The 17,674-nt window shown below is 39.3% G+C and overlaps 1 protein-coding gene across 9 annotated transcripts in view; it reads right to left on the minus strand.

Annotated features, from left to right (window-relative positions):
- GOLGA4 (golgin A4) overlaps positions 1-17,674 on the minus strand; it is a 118,856-nt gene that overhangs the window by 66,936 nt on the left and 34,246 nt on the right. For 4 of the 9 annotated variants that reach the window (XM_031663482.1, XM_031663479.1, XM_009201188.4 and 1 more), the window contains 5 exons: positions 16,449-16,763; positions 12,655-12,702; positions 9,438-9,494; positions 3,659-3,757; positions 2,202-2,334 (listed from right to left, as the gene is read on the minus strand). In XM_031663482.1, the coding sequence (XP_031519342.1) occupies positions 2,202-2,334; positions 3,659-3,757; positions 9,438-9,494; positions 12,655-12,702; positions 16,449-16,763 (652 nt within the window). Of the gene's footprint in view, positions 1-2,201; positions 2,335-3,658; positions 3,758-9,437; positions 9,495-11,875; positions 11,989-12,654; positions 12,703-16,448; positions 16,764-17,674 lie in introns of those variants that run through there. The other 5 variants (XM_031663484.1, XM_031663480.1, XM_031663481.1 and 2 more) reach the window with 4 other exon arrangements.

Below are 17,674 nucleotides of genomic sequence, written 5' to 3' on the forward strand. Positions count from 1 at the left end.
ATTGGCTCATCTGATCTTGTGGCTCTCACCCAGGAAGTGACTCAGCATAAGAAGACAGCTTTGACTACCTATATCATCTCTGACCTGACCAATCAGCACTCCTGGCTCACTGGCTTCCCCACATCCACTAAATTGTCCTTAAAAACTCGGATCCGCAAATGCTTGGTGAGACTAATTTGAGTAAAATAAAACTCCGGTCACGTGCAGTCGGCTCTGTGTGAATTACTCTTTCTCTACTGCAAATCCCCTGTCTTGATAAATCAGCTCTGTCTAGGCAGTGGGCAAGGTGAACCCATTGGGCAGTTACAAATATAAGGGTGCTCCAGTAACAGTCTGTTAGTACACAGGAGTGTACTCCTTTTTTTTTTTTTTTTTTGAGACGGAGCCTTGCTCTGCCACCCAGGCTGGAGTGCAGTGGCGTGATCTCGGCTCACTGCAACCTCCATCTCCCTGGTTCAAGCAATTCCTCTGCCTCAGCCTCCCGAGTAGCTGGGATTACAGGTGCATGCCACCACGACCGGCTAATTTTTTTTATTTTTAGTAGAGATGGGGTTTCACTATGTGGGCCAGACTAGTCTCGAACTCTTGACCTCAGGCAATCCGCCTGCCTCAGCCTCCCAAAGTGCTGGGATTACAGCCGAGAGCCACCATGCCCAGTCAGGAGTGTATTCTTACACCAACATTCTGCTATACTCTTAGTCAGATGAAGAAGGGACAACCCTAGTCAGCTAATAAACTGGCACCCTTCCAAAACTCTACTTAGTATTAGTTGTTTAATCTTTATCTGAAGAAGCTTAGTAGTGAATTCACCTCTTTGTGGTTCAACCCCATTCAGAAAGGCACAGTAGTTAATTAACATTAACTGAATCCACCCTCCTTAAAATGACAGTTTGATAATCATCTTTTGTTATTCAAAATTATGTGTCTTAGCTCACCTCCCAAAAGGATTAATAAAGTACAGTGTTCTATCCAACCACATTCTAATATCTTTCTGAGAGAAGTTCTGGTAAGTGCAGCTTTCTCCATCACTTTACATTTATGAGTCTGAAGTTTCCACATGTTTGGGGAATTTCGGGAACGACCCCCCGCCCCACCACCCCACCACAGGCTGACAGTTAACTGCTCAACTACTTACTCCAAGTTTATCCTAAGTCCCTTTGAAAGAAAAAGTTAGGAAATAAAAGATGGGAATTTTATTGTGTATATACCTCCAAGCCTTAAAGCAAAGAAGGCTATAACTGAATTTTAAGACAAAATATAGCTATTTCTTCTTTTTCCAGTTAAAAAGCAATTAATAGGAAATAGGACAAATACAAATATCTAAGAATATAGAAATATTTAAGCAATATTATTTAAAAATGAAAATATCCAAACAATTACACATAGCACATTTATTAGCATGTAAGCAGAACTGGCCTGTTCATATGACATCTAGCTACTGCTATTAATAAAACAGTGTAGCATAATAAATGAATTTCAGTTACAATGAAAATGTGGTGTTACTCACAGACTATGACATTTTTGCATATTAAAACAATTATTTTGGTTGGGCACAGTGACTCGTGCCTGTAATCTCAATATTTTGGGAGGCGGAGGCAGGCAGATTACTTGAGATTAGGAGTTTGAGATCAGCCTGGTCAACATGGTGAAAGCCCGTCTCTACTGAAAATACAAAAATTAGCCAGGCGTGGTGGTGCACGCTTATAATCTCAGCTACTCAGGAGGATGATGCAGGAGAATCACTTGAACCCAGGAGACAGAGGTTGCAGTGAGCCGAGATCATGCCACTGCACTCCAGCCTAGGCAACAGAGTGAGACACCATCTCAAACAAACAAACAAACAAAAAAAAACACTTATTTTCTCCTAAATAACAAAGAACCAAAAAAAAACAAAAAAAAAACAAACCCTTGCATCTTCCTGAAACTATTAGGACCACAGACATTTCTACCTCAGCCCACATCTATCAGTTCACATCCTGGAATCTCTCAAAATCCTCCTCTAGGTTTTCTTGGGGTTTCGTTTTCATTTTTTTTTCTTGTGGAGAAGGGTTTTCTCTATGTTGCCCAGGCTGGTCTCAAACTCCTGAACTCAAGCGATCCTCCCACACTAGCCTCCCAAAGTGTTGGGAATACAGGTGTGAGCCAAGGAGCCCGGCCCTCCTCTAGTTTTTAAATTAACCTTTTGACAAAATGAAGCTTACCTACTGGCTCTACATCACTCTCTGGATTCTCTTCTTTAGTCAAGAATTCAGCCTGTGGTTCCAGCTGAGGAAGTGGTTTCAATACATCAACATTCATCGGGCCATTTCGTAATCGTTGTTTCAGCAGAGAAACCTAATATAAACGTGCTTCATTAGAAAAAAGCCAAAAAAAAACTATGGGAGTAGTACAATTGTCCCTTGGTATCTGTGGGGGATTGGTTCCAGGATTCCCTGTCAATACCAAAATTTGCAGGAGCTCAAGTCTATTATATAAAATGGTGTAGTATTTGCATACAGCCTACACACATCCTCCAGTATACTTTAAATCATCCCTAGATTACATAAACTACCTAAATAATGAAAATGCTATGCAAATAGTTGTTATACTATATATATTTTAGAAAATAATGACAAGAAAAAAAGTCTACATGTTCACTACACATGGCTTTTTCCCCCTAAATATTTCTATCCAGTTGGTTGAATCCACACATACAAAACACATCAATGTAGACGGCTTATTGTACTTTCTTTAAAACAGAGAGAGGATGGATTAAATGATACTCTTCTTACTAAAGTGGGGGAAAATAAAACAAAAAGTTTACTCCCAATACAGTCGGTTTTTGTATTTGCTATTATTATTATGCAGTTAGTCAAAAGATACAATAAATAAAAAAATATCCTTAACATTAACTGAGGAGCTAGGAGTGGTGGCTCATGCCTATAATCCCAACACTTTGTGAGGCCAAGGCAGAAGGATCACTTGAGCCCAGGAGTTTGAGACCAGCCTGGGCAACAGAGTGAGACTCCATCTCTACAAAAAATTTTAAAAATTAGCTGGGCACGGTGGCATATGCCTGTAGTCCCAGCTACTCTGGAGGCAGAGGTTGGAGGATTGCTTGAGTCCAGGAACTTGAGATTGCAGTAAGCTATGATCATGCCACTGCACTGCAGCCGGGGTAAAAGAGCAAGACCCTGTCTGAAAAAAAAAAAAATTAAAAATAAAAAAATTGAGGAAAGCAAAAAGTTTTAAAAATAGGTCTTAAAAAAGAAAAAACTTTTGGAACCTTGCAGATATCCAAATCAAACCACCTCTATTTTTCCTTATCCAAAAAATTCCATACTTTTTCTTTTTTCTTTTTTTTTTTTTTTGAGACGGAGTCTCGCTCTGCTGCCCAGGCTGGAGTGCAGTGGCCGGATCTCAGCTCACTGCAAGCTCCGCCTCCCGGGTTCACGCCATTCTCCTGTCTCAGCCTCCCGAGTAGTTGGGACTACAGGCGCCCGCCACCGCGCCCGGCTAGTTTTTTTTTTTGTATTTTTAGTAGAGATGGGGTTTCACCGTGTTAGCCAGGATGGTCTCGATCTCCTGACCTCGTGATCCGCCCGTCTCGGCCTCCCAAAGTGCTGGGATTACAGGCTTGAGCCACCGCGCCCGGCCACTTTTTCTTTTATTCTTTTACCTGAGTTTGGAGAACACTGATATATTGATCCTTCTCCTCTAAAGATGCATCAAACTCCTCTTGGAGATGTTTCTTTGCCTGCTGGTCCATTTGGAGCTCCTAAAACAAAACGATTTACAGGCAATTTTCAGTATAAAACAAAAAATATAAACTTAAAGTTTTCAAAATTTAAAAACATGTTGAATACAGATTTACATTTCCCTTAAGGTATCAGCGACAATAATTAGAGAATAATCAGCATGTAAAACATTAACATTATTTAAAACATTTGCATCAACAAATAATTTTGTTCCTTAAAGAATGTGAAGATCCAAGAAGAAAAATGTATACTTTCTGGAGCTGTAATGATGGCTGCATTGATAATAATGTGGAGAAAATAAATAATCACTTAAGATAGGCCAGGTGCGGTGGCTCATACCTGTAATCCCACACTTTGGGAGGCCGAGGAGGGTGGATCACTTGAGGTCAGGAGCTCGAGACCAGCCTGGCCAACATGGTGAAACCCCATCTCTACTAAATATGCAAAAATGAGCTGGGTGTGGTGGCAGGCATCTGTGGTCCCAGCTACTCGGGAAGCTAAGGCAGGAGAATCACTTGGGGGCAGAGGTTGCAGTGAATTGAGGCTTGCCACTGCACTCCAGCCTGGGTGACAGAACGAGGCTCGGTCTCCCAAAAAAAAAAAAAAATTACTGAAGATAAAAGTAAAACTCTGAGACTCTTACTACTTGTGTTATATTATATTCATTTGATCTGAAACCAAATTATTATATGCCAAACAGCCAGTAGAGTCTTCCTCCTCCAATATATGAAAGTATCTGATAGTCGAAACCAAATGCTTTCTCATCTGTAAAATGAAATTTCTAGTCCCTGCAATTAGTTAAAATGCTGCTTTCTTTAGGTCATTAACAAGCCTTCCTAACCAAACCCACTTATTTTCATCTCTCTGCAATACCAGCCACCAGTAATTACCCTTTCATTTTAGGTATAGTCACATACCACGTAACAACATTCTGGAAAATGACAGACCACATATACGACGGTGCTTTCATAATATAATAACGTATTTTTACTGTGCTTTTTCTATGTTTAGATAGACTTGGATATACAAATACCATTATGTTACAACTGTCTACAGAATTCAGTACAGTAACATGCTGTACAGGCTTATAGCTTAGGAACAATAAACAATACAATATTGCCTAGGTATATAGTAGGTTATACCATCCAAGTTTTTGAAAGAACACTCTGTGGTATTCGCACAATGACAAAATCACCTATGGAAGCTTTTCTTGGCTATATCTGCTGACCATGGCTTTAGGGCTCTTGGCTACATTCCTGTCAATTACAGTTTCCTCTTTGTCCTTCACTGATTCCTTCCAGCCCTCTGGATTCAATCTTGTGTCTTCTATGTTTCTCCCTTAGAATGCTAGAGGTTAGCATATGGAAATATCAAACACTCCTTTATCATTCTGGGATTCCTATACTTCACTCGTTCCCTAAACTCAAAATATTCAAAGTCACATTTTACTTATCTTTGTTAATCCCTGCATATAATCAATATTTTTTATTACTTATTCTAGAATTAGATCCTATCTTTTACCATAACTATAACCACAGTTCAGGTGTCTAAAACTTTAGATCAGGGATGTCCAATCTTTTAGCTTCCCTAGGCCACACTGGAAGAAAAAGAATTGTCTCGGGCCACACATAAAACACACCAACTATAGCTGATGAGCATTTAAAAAAAAAAAAAAAAAAAAAATCACAAAAAAAAAACCTCACAATGTTTTAAGGAAGTTTACAAATTTGTGCTGGGCAGCATTCAAAGCCGTCCTGGGCTGCATGCAGGCCATGGGCTGCAGGTTGGACAAGCTTGTGATAGTTCATTTCCTTCACTAGCCTTCTAGACAGATTCCTTACCTCAAGTCCTCCTCTAATTTAATCCATCCCTCACACATTTGCTAGAAAAATTTTCCTCAAACAGTATTTTCAAAGACTTATAAGCAACTCCCTCTTCTTACATTGTTTCAAACTTATTAATTCTCAAAACACTGAGAACTGCCCCAGCAAAACACTGAGGCACTATCTGGTACACTTATAAGTGTTCTCTATTCTGCCCAACACCCACATTGCCCCAACATCTCTGAGCATATTTTTTACTTTTCCTCTCACAAATGTCTCCTGACTTGACATTCCCACAGCAGTAGTCTCCAAATGCTGGTCATGTCCTAAATAAAGTTTTCAGAGATCCATAGTGAAATAAGAAACAAAAGCCAATGTGGAGAGATTTTCTTAGATCTAAATTCCTTGCATGTAAGTAGCTGTTACTTTGTCCTGGGAACATGTCCTTCCTAATTGCTTTGGTACTAAAACAATTTTTTTTTTTTTTTTTTGAGATGGAGTCTTGCTGTCACCAGGCTGAAGTGCAGTGGTGCAATCTAGGCTCACTGCCAAACTCCACCTCCCAAGTACAAGTGATTCTCCTGCCTCAGCCTCCTGAGTAGCTGGGACTACAGGTGCATGCCACCACACCCAGCTGATTTTTGTTATTTTTAGTAGAGACGGGGTTTCACTATCTTGGCCAGGAAGGTCTCAATCTCTTGACCTCGTGATCCACCCGCCTCAGCCTCCCAAAGTGCTGGGATTACAGGCATAGGTGTGAGCCACTGTGCCCAGGAGCCACTGTGCCCGGCCACAACTTCTTTAATGAAATAATGCCAATAAAAGAATCTGGGTGCTTATTCCTGATGTCTTTATTCCGAAATACAACAGTTAGTGGCCCTATGACATCCCTTCTCCCCCACTTCTGGAAGGAACTGGAAGGTAAAATTCATTTCTTCCGAATAATTTCCTACAACCTATAACCTTCCATGCTCGGCTCTGTTACAGAGCGGTCCTAACAGCCCACCAAAACAAAAAACAAACCAAAAAACACTCCTCGATTTATACTATAGTTTTCAGATTTTGCACGTTTTCATTTCTTCATCTACACAGAAAGTTCTCCGATACAAGGGAGCATCTTTTAATCATGTCCCCTTCTCCCTCTCCCGGCTACCTATACACTATTTTGTCAGTATGTTAGCCCAGTGAGGCTTGGATCAAACTTCCAACATAATGTATTTGTGCTGTGTGAAGCCATTAAGTTGGTGGTAATTAGAAAACTAACACATGTAGGTGGATTAAAAAACAATAACAACAAATTCTTCAATCTGTGATTCTGATAAGTATTAATATTTCCTAATAGAAGAAGATAAAGTTACTGCATAAAATTATGGATTTAGACAGGAAAGTTAAAATAGGCCCTTTAGTTCCATATTCCCTTACCTCTGGTCTTTGCCCCCAATATTTCACCAGCTCCTAAAAAATTTAGGTAGAGTTGCAAATCTAACTGGCAGCATTCAGAGTACTCACAGAGCTCCACCCTCTTTGGAAGGTCAACACAAATGCATTTTACCACAGACAAGCATGACAAGGCATGCTTTTTAGCCAGTGAGCTCTCTCACAGTTTTTCTAAGTCCCTCAACAGCTGCAACTGAGTAGATGAGTAAGGCTGGGGCCTGCTAGCAAAGTCAATTCTTTTTCTTTCCCCATTTGATGTTGCCAAGGAATGCTGGTTCTATAATTTAAATTCGAGAATAGATAGGAGGCCTATCTTTACTAACAGCCAGCAATCACATGGGTGCTTACTCATCTATGAATAAAGTAGATGTGTTTCCCATTCAGCTGTATTTTCTTGAGTATAGCTCCCTCAGACGAGGGCTCCTAGTGGAGAAGGGCTGAGCATAGGAAGGAAAAAAAACAGGTATTCCTGCATTTCCAGATGTAATAACATTATAAAGAGGTATTCCTGTCTCTTTATTCAATGCATATTTAAATAATGCGAATGTTTTAGAGAGGATTTATCAGGTTTTAGGCATCAAAACCGGATGCCTAATCTCTAATGTACACTCTCTGAATTTTAAACATGCCTGCTCTCCATTACTATGTGTATCTAATCATTAACTGCATAAAACATGGGCATTTAATTTTTCACCAGAAATACAAGATACCTATCATTAACACCCTTCATTTATTCCCAAAATACAAGACAAGTAAAAAAGAAATGTTAAGCAAAAAGATATTAGCTTAACAGAAAAATCTTTTGGATAGAAATGCCGTATTATTTGCCCCTCTAGCAAAAGCAAAGGGGCTTTTAGCTGCTAAAAGCACTTTCTTTCTATTAATATAAAGCAGGAGAAACAAAAGAGGATACCCTAGCTATCATTTTCTCACTTTCCACAACCCCTTTGTTGCATACGCCTAACCCCCATGCATACTCTTCTGAGTACTAACACATTCCCAGTCCAACTAGAAAACCAGAATCTTGGGCAGACCAGGAGTTAAGGTTTTGTTCCTTCTCTATAACTTCCAAAGTGGGTATACATTTTTCTAAGTTATTAATCCAAAAGAAGTTATACAAATTTTAATTAATAAAGGACATCTGTAATTATTTGTATTACTGACGCCAATGCTTGGTCTTGTCAGTATAACAAAAGTAAATTAGCCTGGTTTTCAAAGTCATGTTTAGAATGTTTTAAAGAATTTATTTGGGAATTGTGGTAAATTATATAATCTTTCTTTCATATCACAAAAATTCAGTGATTTGGCTACATAAAAAATATTGCAAGAGACTAGAAATCAAACATGATAGCAATAAGAATAAAACTTTAGTGATATAATACATGGAATTCCTATATGATTAATTCTGATTGTTAATTCACGTAATAGTCTGTCATTGACAATAACAACAAAGAATATTCTATGGGACAATATGGCTATATTGATGATATCATCCTAATCTATACTCCCTTGTTTTTCTTCTTTGTCTCCTCCCACAAATATACTAGCTTTTCTCAATTACTATTTATAGATTTATTAATTTACCTGACCCTTTTAAGGCTATCTATACTTTTTAAATCTGTATCTTGGACTGATAAATTACACAGTTACAATACCTAAAACATTAAACTTACTTGGATTTGTCCTAAAGCTACCTATTTCAAACTTCTCAAAATAATACTAGTTTCGTTAACGAATTAACAGAAAGTAACAAAAACCCATGAAGAACATTCATAACAAAAATAGGTAACAAGACATTCTTCAACAAACAATATAAATGAGTGGAGAGAAAGCACCAATAGCAGTAAAATATGCAATTGTTGGGATCTGTATAGGAGAAAGCAGAGGGAAGCAACAAGGTATCAGATGGACCTGACAGCAGGAGAACCCCAAAAGTCAACAGGTACTCATTACAAAATAATTTGAGACAGCAAGTCAAACCAGGAGTGGTCTTGCCTACTCCGATGGCAAGTGGGTACACATGGCCCGCGGGAAGACATTAAGGAATTCAAACAGTCTGCTATGAAAAATTACTCACCCCCTAAAAATTACAATAAACATAATTTATTTTATAAAAAAGTCTGATGGTTAGGAAAAACAAAAAGAAGCCTGAAATACTTAACAGAAGAACCCAGTTAACCCTTGGAAGTTGACGCTGACTGTTAATGCAGACAAATGATATTCTGTTGCTAAGACCTTATTTCATTAATTCCGACAACGTATCTTAGAAAAATCATACAAATAAAAACTTTAAGAACAGACCCCCTGGTCTTGGAGGCTGGACTCGTTAGTTATTTGTATAACTAATGAGATGCATATGAAACTACCCTAGGACATACAACAGTTCTGATAAATATGAGATTTAACTACTATTTTCAAAGTACTCATCACTGAAACTTACCTCTCTTAATTCTGCAATTCTCCGAAGTGATTTATCCTGACTCTGACTTAATATACCCTTTAATTGAGAGGGAAAAAAAAACTGGTTAAACAGCTAACTGTATGACATAGTAAATACAAAGCAAGTCAAAAATAATTATTTTTAAAATATGACAACCGTTTATCCAAAAATAACCTGAAGATAGAGGACAAGATTAAAATGTTAAAGATATGACCATATTGAAAAATCTGTTAAAACTTAGATCACAATGTTATAGAACTGTTCTGCATCCTGGCAGTGGTTCAAAATCTATACATTTGTTAAAATGCATGGGCATGTAAACCAAACAAAAAGTCAATTTTACTGTTTGTTCAATTTAAAAAATAAAATTTTTTAAAATTAAATCAAATTCCAACTGCAATTTATTTCACTGAAACCTATAATGTGTGGAACACATCAATTAACAGCCTGTTCTAAAGGTTTTTGTGGCTTAGAAACAAAATAATTGTCTATATTTAAAAATACAAAACCAGCCGGGCACGGGGCTCACGCCTGTAATCCCAGCACTTTGGGAGGCCAAGGCAGGTGGACCACAAGGTCAGGAGATCAAGACTATCCTGGCTAACACGGTGAAACCCCTTCTCTACCAAAAATACAAAAAAAATTAGCCGGGCATGGTGGCAGGTGCCTGTAGTCCCAGCTGCTCGGGAGGCTGAGGCAGAAGAATGGTGTGAACCTGGGCGGTGGAGCTTGCAGTGAGCCAAGATCGTGCCACTGCACTCCAGCCTGAACGAAAGAGTGAGACTCCATTAAAAAAAAAAAAAATCCAGAAAACTTCACAAAGAACATCAGATGGCTAAATTAGTAACCATACATTAAAAAAAATCAAGAAGCTGGCCAGGCATGGTGGCTCACGCCTACAATCCCAGCACTTTGGGAGGCCGAGGCAGGCAGATCACGAGGTCAGGAGTTTGAGACCAGCCTGGCCAACATAGTGAAACCCCGCCTCTACTCAAAAAAGAAAAAAAATTAGCCGGGCATGGTGGTGCGTGCCTGTAGTCCCAGCTACTCAGGAGGCTGAGGCAGGAGAATTCCTTGAACCCAGGAGGCGGAGGTTGCAGTAAGCCAAGATCGCACCACTGCACTCCAGCTTAGGCGACAAAGCGAGACTTCTCAAAAAAAAAAAAAAAAAAATTGAGAAGCTAATAAAAGACTAATATTGAGAGATGAAATGACTCACCCTTTCCTGGGGTAGGGTAAGGAAGGTACTTTTCTCTAGTAAAGGAAATTAAACTTGGAAAGTTATGGCCTATGGAAACAAAGTAACCATATATCCCTGTACAACATAAATACAGAGGTAAAGGAATAGAGTAATCTGAAACTTCACTGGTTTGTGTGGACTAACGAGCAAAACAAGGGGATATAGATAGGCAAATGGCTTACTTATGACCAAGGGAGTATGACTGGATTGTATTGTGGGGACTTGTAAGTGAATAAAACAAAACCAAAGTTTTTTTCCCAAAAAAACCCATGAACACAGGTTTTGTTTGTTCGGTTTCAAATATAAAATTTTAAATGCAGGAACATGCCATGCTGAGAATGATGAAAAACTGTAGTGCAGTAGTTACAAGCACATGCTCTGCAGTCTAACTGCTAGGAAAAAGATCCTGGCTCTCCTCCCTACCTCTTACAACCTGTGCAACAATGAACGAATCACTCTGCCTCAGTTTCTTCACAGGAAAGAGGCTAGAACTAAATATACCAAAATGTGTGGCACACAGTAGGAGCTCAATAAATGTTAGCTAGTACAAGCAGCATAGGTAAGAGTGTTGGCAATACCCACAATTTTAATTTCACTGGCTCTATTGAAAAGATATTTGCCTATTTTAAAAGGTTTCTAGGCATGCACACACGTAGAAAAGAGAGCAAAGCATTCAATTTTATCTTTTTTTTTTTTTTTTTTGAGACGGAGTCTTGCTCTGTCACCTAGGCTGGAGTGCAATGGCATGATCTCGGCTTACTGCAACCTCCGCCTCCCAGGCTCAAGCTATTCTCCTGCCTCAGCCTCCCGAGTAGCTGGGATTAAAGGTGCCTGTCATCACACCTGGCTAATTTTTGTATTTTTACTAGAGATAGGGTTTCACCATGTTGGCCAGGCTGGTCTCCTGACCTCAGATGATCCACCCACCTTGGCCTCCCAAAGTGCTAGGAATACAGGCATGAGCCACCACACCCAGCCAAATTTTATCTCTTAACATTATTGAAATTTGGAACTACGAAACCACAATTCTTTACTGTCACTTAGTGTCAGAATTACTTACCTACATCTAAAAATAAAAATCCATAGGCAATTCACAGAAGAAACACAAACAAGATACCAACCAAACTTAAGAATAAGGTAACCTTTTGAGAATGAATTCATGGAATATTAACAGCACAATGGGTTAAGTCAAAATTACCTCCCACTTCAATGGGCTGCATGTTTCAGAAAACATTATCAAGGCCAGGTGCAGTGGTGCACACCTTAATACCAGCACTTTGGGTGGCAGAAGAGGGTGGATCACTTGCGGTCAGGAGTTCAAGACTAGCCTGGCCAACATGGTGAAACACCGTCTCTACTAAAAACATAAAAATTAGCCAGGTATGGTGATGGACGCCTGTAATCCCAGCTACTCGGGAGGCTGAGACAGGAGAATTGCTTGAGCTGAGAGGCAGAGGTTGCAGTGGGCCGAGATCACACCACTGCACTCCAGCCTGGGTGACAGAGCGAGACTCCATTTCAAAGAAAAGAGAAAGAAAACATTATTAAATAAACTAAAAACTCTTTGCAATCATCTTATTTCCTACGTTCTACGAACAAATAGAACATTGAATTAACAATAAATAACTGGTGTTACCACTCTGCATGGAAGGTTAGACATGTCTTTACTACTAAAACAAGGAAGCAACCTGTAGATTGAGACACTAGAAAACATGCTTGAGAGAGGCATGCTGTAAATTCTAACTTCTTAAACATTACAGAGATCTGTAACTCAAGGAAGCTCATCCTTAACAGAGGTAAAATCTCTGGGATCTCATTCACTTTCTCTTTATCAAAACCTCCAATAATGTTAAAACAAGTTTAATACTTTGTTCATATGCACAATTATTTAAAAGGAAGGGTTAGAAATACCTTACTATGTAAGATCTTTCTGATTTAAAAATTATGACTTAATAATACAGTCGACAAATGACTTACTTGTAGCTTTTTCTTCTCTCTCTGAAGCATCTGATAAGCTGTAACAAGCTAAAATATAGTCATCAACATTAGTCATTCTTAAATAAATGCAATTATTCTAAAGTCCACTAAAAAATTCTCTTTATGAAAGTCAAAAAATAAATTAGAAGAGTTCTTATAAGATAACCTAATTAGATGCATGACAGTCAAAACTAACATAGGACATACATTTCTAAAAAATAAAATGTAAATTTGACAGACATTAAATCTCCATATGACTTCATCTTAGAGATATACCTCTAAATTTTAGTACCTAATTCACAGGTGGTGATTCAAGCCAGCTTGCCTAAAGGCAGGAGGCTACTCAAACTATAGTCACAGACTAAATCAGCAATAGCATCACCTGCAAGTTTGCTTGAAAGAGAAATTCTTGGGCCCCACCCCAATCTAACTGAATAAGATTTGGGAAGGGTGTGGAGAGACAGGAAACTATGTTTTAAAGAGCTCACCAGGCGATTTTTCTGCTTTGGACTATAATAGATCATGTAATTGATTTCTAAAAGTTCCTTCTGGTTATAGGGTCTGTGACTATAGCTCTGCAAAAATCTAAGCAAAGAACCTCATGATCAACAGATGAAAACTGGTAATTCAAGTCCTTAAAGAGATATTTAACCATTTAACCTAAATACGGTATTTAAACATTCTAGCACACCCTGATGAAATTATGGATTAACAAACCTTTTCAGCCTATAAGTTATAAAACATTACTCATCTAGGGCCGGGTACAGTGGCTCATGCCTGTAATCCCAACGTTTTGAGAGGCCAAGGTAGAAGGATCACTTGAGCCCAAGAGTTCGAGACCAGCCTGGGCAATTTAGTGAGACCTTGTCTCTATTGTAATTAAAAAAAAAAAAAACGTTACTCATCTGAAGGCTAAGTACATGGCTCCAGTGAATTCTTTGGACCTTACTTTGGAAGTGCTAAAGAAATAAGCTGCAGATTTAAGAGGAAGCATCCCTTATTAGAGCTTTGCCATTTACCTTGGAAGGCTGTTGCGTCCCCCAAATGCCACTAGTGACATCCTGAATCAAAAGACAGGCAGCAATAGGGCCAGGCATGGTGGCTCATACCTGTAATCCCAGCACTTTGGGAGGCCAGGACAGGAGGACTGCTTGAGCCCAGGAGCTGGAGACCAGCCTGGGCAAAAATGGCAAAATGCCATCTCTACCAAAAATACAAAATAATTAGCCAGGCGTGGTGGTGTGTGCTTGTGGTCCCTGTTACTCAGGAGACTGAGGTGGGAGAATCACCTAACCCTGGGAACTCAAGACTGCAAGGTGAGCTGTGATCACGCCACTGTACTCCAGGCCTGGGTGAAGGAGTGAGACCTTGTCTCAAAAAAAAAAAAAAAAAAAAAAAAAAGCAATGGAAGGTGAGTCTAGCAACAAATAATATAAAAAACAAAATTCTGCCTAAGACCAGGACTCTCCGCTTACTATTATAACACCACACAGAAAAACGGTGGTCACAGCCAGGCGCGGTGGCTCACGCCTGTAATCCCAGCACTCTTGGAGGCCGAAGTGGGCAGATGACAAGGTCAGGAGATGGAAACCAGGCTGGCCGACATGGTGAAACCCTCTCTCTACTAAAAATACAAAAATTAGCTGGGCATGGTGGCGCATGCCTGTAGGGTGAGGCAGGAGAACTGCTTGACCCAGGACCCAGGAGGCAGAGGTTACAGTGAGCCGAGATCACACCACTGAACTCCACCCTGGGCTACAGAGTGAGACTCCATCTCACAAAAAATAGAAAAATGGTGTTCACATTTACCAGTGTAACAATCCTGCACATTCTGAATATGTATCCCTGAACTAAAAATAAAAGAAAAAGAAAAATGGTGCTCAAAAAACGGGTGGAGGGGGGTGGTGTGTGTGGAAGAGTAACCCAAGAATCAGACGTCATTTACAACATTATTTCATCCTAGGCACTAACAATGCCAAAGAGAGGTAGAGACAAAGTCTATGAGTTCTTTTGATCCCAATAAGCTGCCTGACTCTGAGACAGCACAGAATACTAGAAACAACCAGAAAGACCTAAAATCAAATCCAGACTCTGCAACTACAACCTGTCCGACCATAAGCAAGTTACCAGGCAACATCAGCAAGTTACTATGACTCTCCAATTCTTTTTCTACAAAATTGAGCTAATTAACATCTACAGGAATGGTACAATATTACATGACATTATAAATATAAAATACACAGGACAGGTGTAGTGGCTCATGCCTATAAGAACAGCCCTTGGGAGGCTGAAGCGGGAGGATCGCTTGACCTCAGGAGTTCGAGACCAGCCTGGGCAACATAGCAAAACCTCATCTCTATGAAAAAATACAAAAATTAGCTGGGTGTGGTGGTCTGCACCTGTAGTCCCAGCTACTTGGCAGGGCTGGGGCTGAGGCTGAAAGATCGCTTGAGCCTGGGAAGCTGAAGCTCCAATGAACCGTGTTTGAGCCACTGCACTCCAGCCTGGGCAACAAAGTGAGATCCTGTCTCAAAAACAACAACAACAACAACAACAACAAATAAATATAAAATACACAGTGTCTAGCATATTTAAATACTACTACCCCAGCTTCAAACTTAAAAGCCATGGTTAAGCTAGTGAAGAAACAAGACTAAAGATTCAAGACCATTATTAACTTTGGTAGAAATTTAAAAATAAAAGTTAAAAAAATGTAAAGGAAAAAGGTGCTTGATTCTACAAGTGCCTCATGACATACATGGCTTTAATGCCTTCTTTATATCTCTGGGTGGGTTCCAGCCACCCTATATATTTAAGCCTGATAATTGCTTCCTATTTTGTCAGCACTTCATAGTTTAAAAAGATATCTTATCTTGTATATTTCATTTGGGTTTTTGTTTTGTTTTTGGTTGTAGGATAAAATTACTCATATTGTAGTCATAATTGGAAACAGAAGTTACAGCCATCTTTAACATACTGACTCTGAACTTTAGTATTCATTAATTAAAATTAACTACAATGGTGATTTACAAACCATAAGACATTACACATTTTAAGATAAACAAACAAAAAGATATGGACAATTTACTCCAAAAAGGCTTTCCTGAGAAAGAACTGTTTTAACTGCATAGGATGCAGAGGGAATTGAGGGAGGGCAACAAATAAAATTTAGCCTGAAAGGAAGATGCTACATTCCTAAAGGATTGAAAAGCGAAATGGACTAGCACTGACTTCCTTCCTCCCTTAGACCAAACAAGGAGTGTCATTCTCACGGGTTTAGCAATGAAAAGATTGATCCAAAGCAAAGGTTTAAATGTAGGTACAATGAGAACGAACCAAATCTGTCAGATAATCAGGCTACCTAAAACAATTTTAGAGTCAGTAATAATGGGAACCTCATTGGCAGGATGAGGTCATTTTGGAGTTGCATCAGTTAGAGAGGAATAAAGGAGAGGATATGAGAACAGAAGATGAACTCCACACTGGGTGTTCAAGTGACCTTGAACAGAGGGACTACAAAAGGAGAGGGGAACAGAATATAAGAACCAGAAGGCTACAGACAACAATCTTTTCCATACTTTTACCAAGAGTCTTGCCAAAGGGCCTCTGTCTTTACTTAACTAGATATTGAAAGTCTTTAACTAAATATTGCCACAAACTACATACCATTAGTAACCAGGATATATCTAGGGAATTAACAGTTTAGCCAATCACAGGAGTAAAGCAATACAGTAATGTGAATGAGAGAACAAGCGGAAGAAATTTTTGTACAGGCAAAAAGATCATGCTCCTACCTCAGAATATTTTCCTCTGTAGCTACTTAAGCTTCGTTCCATTCTTCGCAACCGCTGAATCAACTGTTCTTTGTTGAGACTGTCTGAATTCCCTACCAAGTCTTCAGCCTCGCTATCCATATCAGAGGGTGGATCAAAATTGGCAGTAGAACTGTCCAGGTCAAGTCGATTCAGGGATTCTCTGGAAGATGTTCGTACCAAAGACTCTTTAGAAGAAGACCGGAATAGAGATTCCTTTATTGGACTTCGAAACAAAGACTCCACGGAGGGCACCCGGAGCTGGAGCTTCTGTGCAAAAGACTGTGTGTCACCTGACTGCAACCAAAACCCAACAGAATGTGTGGGTTAAAATACACACATTTAGACTTCTATTACCCCTATCACCAGCAATAATCTAATAAAAGTTCTAACAAGTTGAATTTATATTCCTGACATTTTACATAATACATTGTTTTCTGAAAAACAAGACACTTGGTTATTGCTGAAAAATTGTTGGACCTGGAGTCAGAGGACTGGGGTGCAGGTCCCAGGTCTGTCACCTAGAGATAGAATGCCCTTCAGTAAGTCACTCTCCTTCAGTTTGCACATCTGTAAGAAAGAAAAAAGCAGTACTTTCCAAGCTGACTTCAGAAGTGTATTGTGAGGATTCATCCACTAAACTGTAAGATCCTTGAAGGTAGTGACCATCTGCATATCCAGTGTCTAAAATGTAGGTATGTACCATGAAATGTGAAGTGTGTAACTGAACTCGAGTGGGCTTTATCTGGAGGGTCTTTATGGATGTAGTGATGCTTGATCATTCTCAAGAAAAGAGGTGAATTGGGGCAGGGGGAGGGTAATATGTAATGAATCCACTTTGTTTAATAAGGGAACGTGAGGCAGAGTTGACTAGTAACAGCCAACTCTGCTCTACTTACCATTTGTCTACTAGGAATAAAAATAGGCATTAACAAATCATGGAGGACAGTTGAAAGGTCTGAGTTAGAGTCCCTCTGCACAGATCAGTAACTCCAATGTTAGACAGTGATAAGCAAGACCTGTCCTCCTAATTAAGTGGAATAACAACAAATTAATTTAGTCACAATGAAAAATAATATGACCTAATTCAACTAACTGTTCTAAGCAGTATTATTTTGTTCAGGTCACAGCAGTCAATATTCAACGATGTCTCCTAGAAGCTCATTCTCATTAGCTAACAACAGGGTCACTGTATGATCTCAAAGGTG

Source organism: Papio anubis, chromosome 2 (assembly GCF_008728515.1).
Source record: "Papio anubis isolate 15944 chromosome 2, Panubis1.0, whole genome shotgun sequence".
Classification (NCBI taxonomy): Eukaryota; Metazoa; Chordata; class Mammalia; order Primates; family Cercopithecidae; genus Papio; species Papio anubis.